General features: G+C 43.0%; 1 protein-coding gene across 1 annotated transcript in view; it reads left to right on the top strand.

Moving 5' to 3' along the window:
• Positions 1-432: 432 nt before the first annotated feature.
• Positions 433-6,000, top strand: part of LOC135911937 (neprilysin-4-like) — a 186,215-nt gene continuing 180,647 nt past the window's right edge. The window contains exon 1 of the mRNA XM_070525674.1: positions 433-495. Within this exon, the coding sequence (XP_070381775.1) occupies positions 493-495 (3 nt within the window). The 5' untranslated portion in view covers positions 433-492. The remainder of the gene's footprint in view (positions 496-6,000) is intronic.

Here is a 6,000-nt window from a genome sequence, read left to right as displayed (position 1 = left end):
CTACAGATCACTTGCGCTACACCCTCACATTGAAAGGATTATGCTAAAGCAGTGCTGACCGTAACGAGCCGTGGTCACGGAACGCAACTTTTAGAGATGCCTGGATACCCACGCCGCAATTTCACCACCACTCAAACCAGTTGCATTCAGCATCAACAGTAGCCGTAAACACTGTTCAAACAAATCTACATATATCTTTTAGGCCATTTGTAATCTCTACTTGCAGAAATAGATGATATATTCATGACTAAGATTGTCCTAATAAGCCGAAGCAGGTACGCCCTAATGAGCAGCAGTAATTGAACAGCACCAAGTCTCCACCATCATTGGCGTATGGTGCTTCCGCAATATTGCGAAGACACATGGGCACTGTGTTTATGGTTACCCTTCTGGACACCTCTTGCAGGTGGGTGAAACTGTTCACCGGAAGACAGCAGCGTACACCAAGAAAAAAGTTAGCTGACCGAACGTCTGAGTAAGACTCTGGCGCACATGGTTAGTATGTGTACGTCGACGTCAGCCACAGAAAAAAATGCGACGAGATATTTCCCTATGTTACATTTACGTACCACAAGACTCGCCAAGAGACACAACGCGTGAAACCATTTATCCTCGTTTGCAGCCGGGCAGTTAGAACAATGCGGGACATGTGAACGAATGTTATGTTGACGAGAGGGGTACTTATGTGTCTATGCAAGGCGCAAAGGAAACCAAACCACCTTGGAAATTTCCGCATGCGAGGCAGGTCTACAATCCCAGAAGCTAGAATTATCGGCGCAGTGCCATCACGTACAATGTTGGCGGCAAGTAATGCGTAATTCATTAGCGATATGAATTACGAACGTGTTTTAAACTGATGTTACTGCTTTAAATGCGGGTGTCGTCTTCCCACGTTGTCAAATAGCTTCGTAAGATGCTTCACATAGCCGAATGCCTTTACCTTTGCATCTTTTCTGCACTAATTGGGGAACTTAAAGATTTCAATGATGTTTTGAAACGGAGGTAGGAAGCAGTGAAGCAATGCAATTTACATATCACCACATGTTATGTGCCAAGGAGTGAAGACGGGGATGAAGCCGTTCGGGTGTAAATGAACCAGGAGGCGTCCATCACCTTGCGGTTGGTGTTTCATGAAAACACTCTTATTTGGGCTCTACACCGCTTCTCCGGTTCCTACTTCTATACGTCGCGACAAGATGATATGCCGAGAACTGCAAATCGCGCAATAATGTCAAACATGGAGTGGCATCTCGCAAGAAATATTCTATTTTTTACTACTAAACTGCGGCTCGTGTGGCTCCTCAAAGCTTCCCACCGTCGCTGTTCTTGTGTTGCCCACCCCTGGCGTAAATGTTGCAACTATGGTTTTCAACAAAGTTTTTCGTTCGCGCTTTAGACATTGACGCTTCCTCGGAATTTTAGGATAAGATGTTTTACATCGGCATATTTTTGTTTTTATGATTACGACATATGTTAAAATTTCATTTTATTTATTTCCCAGGAATTCAAGATGTCGAAATCCCCCAATGTTTTTTTACCATGTCTTAATAAACATTGAAATGTTCTAACTGAGCAGAGACGTTTAGCTGTGCACATTGGATGAGCGAATATAAATCACAACTTCTATTTGTACAATATTTACATGCGTACTTGTTGACCTTTCTCCGGGGACCGTTTTTCCACCGGCTAAGAAACGCTCAAAGTTATCGTTCGACGCAGGACGCGCCTGAATGCACAGGACTTTTCTCGAGTGTTAGCGATATTTCTATCATTTTGCTGTTGTCACCGTAGCTTTTGGTAATCCGATTGTATGCTGGACGTGAATTGTATAGTACTTTCTGGAAGCCAAGTGGCAATCAGTGATTACACTGGCACCTTTGACGGGGTATATATGGCATCTGGCGTGCTTTATCCGCAGATGATTTTCGATTATCTTCGACGGTGTTCGGCGCAATCCTTGTGCTTTGAGTGCAGCCTGTTTTACAGGGAAACTGTCTATGGCTACACTCCGGAAAAATCGTGGCGGCGAACAGAAAATGACTTGCGCCAAAGCCAAAATTCTGGCGAATGCTCTGCAGCTATCGAGTTAATGTAACTATCTCGGAAAAAATTATACTGTAATTGGCTGCTAAGATGACTGTACCATTACGCCAAGTTTCATTCACTTGTCATAATTAGTTAGCTCGCAGTGATGTTGTAAACGTTACAGAATTCCCGTCTGCTGTCAATACGTGCACATTTACCGAGGGAGTATGGTTACAGAAAACGGCTGTTACTTTTGTTTTGTGGAAACTATACCGAAACAAATTATGCAACAATTATGTGAAAACAAAAATGTGCCGTTTAGATTACTCCGAGTTTCACTTAATTTTCATAATACATACTTCACAGTGAAGATGTAAATATTGTGGAATTCGAAGCTCGTGGCCAACACGTGGCATTTTAAGGGAGGCAAACGGACAGCCTCATGTTTGTACGCTAGAATAAAAGTGTAGTCCTTCGATGTTTCATTCAGTTAGTTAACTAGGGAGCATGCTCAATTGCAGAGAACCAGCAAACGTGTTTTGTGCACTCCTTTGGATTGCGCCCCCGTCAACGCACATCGTAGCTCACGTCGAGGCTTGGTATAACGGCCAGCTGCGTCTAAAAGCCGCTCCGTCGCAGCTCCGCAGACGACACCAGTGTCTTGAGAGCGGCATCGTAAAAACACTTCGACGGTAGCTCTGCATGTGTATGACGTAGTGCGTGACGTAGTGCGCATTTATAGTTTTTATGCGAAGCATATTACGAGAGCTCAACCCAGCTCCTCAGGCGCGGCGGTGTCGCCATGAAACCACGTGACACCGTGACGTCACGACAGAGGAGAAGTGGCTTTGGCTCAACTCTTGCAAGACGGGCTGGGTGGGAATCGAACCAGGGTCTCCGGAGTGTGGGATGAACACGCTACCACTGAGCCACGAGTACGATGCTTCATAGCGGTACAAAAGCGCCTCTAGTGAATGCGGTGTTGCCTTAGAAACGAGCTGTTTCTAAGGCGTGCGTCTCTTGCTCAGGCGCACATTTCGTTGCCGCGCCGAACGCTGCTTTGCTCGACGCTCACCGCGTCCAATGCGGGGCGCGTATTCGCTGCCCTGTAGCCCATTGTCTTACACCTCTTGGCGGGTCGACGGGAACGCTGTCGCGTTCCACTCTTGAAGGCGAAGCAGTAATGCATGAGTTGTTTCTTCGTCTAGCCGAACCAAATATAGCCAAGCAACAGCAATTCACCAGGCTAAACAGTGGTTCAACAACTAAAATAAAGGCTAGTATGCTTCGCATCCTGGGCTTAACCTTACCTAAGCCACAGCCATTTTCGTATTTCGCCTAAATACAATATACAGGATTATATCTTTAGTTACACACTGACAAAACTCTATACCAATATCTATAAATTACACAAACATAGCAGCTTCGCTGGTCAACCAGGTTCACCGGGTAGAATGTCTCAATGTCGCCTTATTTTTTTTTTGTGGTGAAGTATCTGCCCAATCAAGAGTTAGTTCCGTCATTTCAGAGCTTCTCTAATGGGCGCTAGACCATGACTACATCGTAAAAATACAAAACATTCTTCTGTGTTCAGAATTCGCGGCACGCGATAGCTTAGTAGAGGCTGTGCTTAATGTCGCTCTAAAATGTCAACTGTGAAACGTGTGCGCTGCACTTGCTTGCAAGGTAACTTGAAGTCAAGAAATCGGCACGGACCAGTTCAGTACTAGGGCAGAGAGAACTTTCACACTAACCTCATAACGACAAATACGCAGTGTGCAATAACAGAAGAGACTGATGCTTAAAGTAAAAATGCAAAGACGACTTAGGTAATAGCCCAAGGAATTGAAGCACTGCGTGTGTAAGTACGTATCTTTTTCTTCATTTATTCTGTAGTATACCTTGGGTGCCGTGAATTACATTTCTTTACAGTAATGCCCTGTAGATACGAAACATTTTACCCATTTCTGTATTTTTGAGAGAGATACAAATTATATTAATTATTTTCAAAGGAACTGTGGCCCTAGTCCGCAGCTGCTGGTAGTTTAAGGCCACCTGCCCGGCAAGTTGTTGCTGAAATGCTATTCTTTGAGCTCTGTCGAACATTTACTTGCCATCTGTTCTTTTCACCAATATATGAGACCAATTACTTATAGACGAAGTAGTCGGGACCGGTCCGCTGTTGCTCACACTACTGCCGGCGACACGATTTGACCTTAAGCTGCAGTTGTTCTGTTTCTAGCAACTTAAACACATTCTGTGCCTCTTTAGGTGGTATAGAAAATGTCTGTTTGAATAACGAGTACTACTTCAGGCACGAAAACATGCCGTCTTCACTGGGTGAGAGACACTTTCAACTACGCACCTAGCCGCATCTCAATCTGGGTTCTCAGAATATGGTAGAATTGAAAATAAAATACTTTTCGTTCGCTTTTTAGAAACCCCTTATTTGTTTTTGTTTTTCACCACGTTTTCTTTCAGCGCACATATAAAGCTTGTATGAAATGCTGTAGAAAAGAATACGAATTTTGTATACGTAAATAAGCACTAGTGGCATGCAGGACATGACATGGGAATGGCAGCGTAACAATGATTAAAATACATGGCCTTTTCCTTCTTCTATAGCATATCAGCGCGAGTGAGATGAATCCATGAAAGGAAGAAAAATTTTTAAAATTACGACATGAAGACTCAATTACCGCAATCTACGTATGAGAAGAAAAAGAAAGCGAGACAGTTTTTATACTGATACGCGACTCCCATCGACAAGATTGTACACAATCTCTATTTCTTTCTTAAATAATTTAAACTCTCATATAACTTAAGCCTAATTTTTACTGTGTCTGAGGAAAAGTAAACTTGAGTGTAAGATGGTGTTAGACATCAAAGAAAGATTATTAAATAGCGCGAAACATGAAGAGTGACGCTTGCGCGTTTGCTATTGCCATGAATGAATGGATGGATGAATCACGGCAGTTGACGGGTGCGTAATCGTGTTTAGAATTTGCCTTATAGCAAGCAAAAACAAAATATGAGCACCCCTGTAGTAGTGAAAGAGTGGATGCGACTGTGCCGGATAGTCCCTTTCTCGACGAATATGGAGGCATTTATTTGAGGGTCTTAGATAAACCGATCACTTGTGAAAATAGGTCCGTTGCTTAGGTGCATAGCGTTCCGTAATAAAAGTGACTGATTAATAATTTCATGAGCGGCTGCCAAGAAACCCAAGTAGAATATATCCCATTAACAAATGCCCCTAGCAATTGTTACATCTAATATTACATACGTATTGAAGACGAGGTGTTCTTTGATGACTTTATGCTAGTTTCGCGTTGCTGGGATCTGGCTATGTCTCTTTGTAACCTCTTAACAAAAGGTGTTTTTTTGTTTCTTGGAAATATCGGAGCCAGTCATAAGTATCAAAATGTAAGTGTGAACGAAATAAGACTTGATAAGAAGTCACGGAATAAGTTAAATAAGGGGTACGGACCTGATTGCGCCAATAAAGTCGTAAATTAACCATATTGCATCAAAGACTACACTGTCTCCGGCATCGGCGCACCTTGCTTCCTTGTCATAAAATGGAAAAGGCACCTCAATCTAATTCGACGCGCCAGATGACAACGTTGACGAATTTGTGTGAACAAAAATGCCAATGAAAAAGGCAGACATGAATAAAACATATAGATGGATCGGGGATAACATAATGCCCGAGAATGGAACGAATAAAATATTGCATATAACGCAAACATACAATGCAATTGCGCAACATTGCATCAATTTAGTGCTTTCAACTTCCAACTTTCAGCCAATTTTTCCTAATGGGCGGACAGAGACAATTATCTCCGGAATAATTGCTTCAACCCGTGCGCGAAAGAAACAGTAATGCCAATATACGATAGGTACATAGCCGAAGTCATGTTTAAATCGAAGCCATGCAGTGTAGGCCTGATTCACTTCATTTCACCCGCCGTA

This window comes from Dermacentor albipictus, chromosome 9, assembly GCF_038994185.2.
Source record: "Dermacentor albipictus isolate Rhodes 1998 colony chromosome 9, USDA_Dalb.pri_finalv2, whole genome shotgun sequence".
NCBI lineage: Eukaryota > Metazoa > Arthropoda > Arachnida > Ixodida > Ixodidae > Dermacentor > Dermacentor albipictus.
This window is presented reverse-complemented; position numbering and strand designations above follow the sequence as displayed.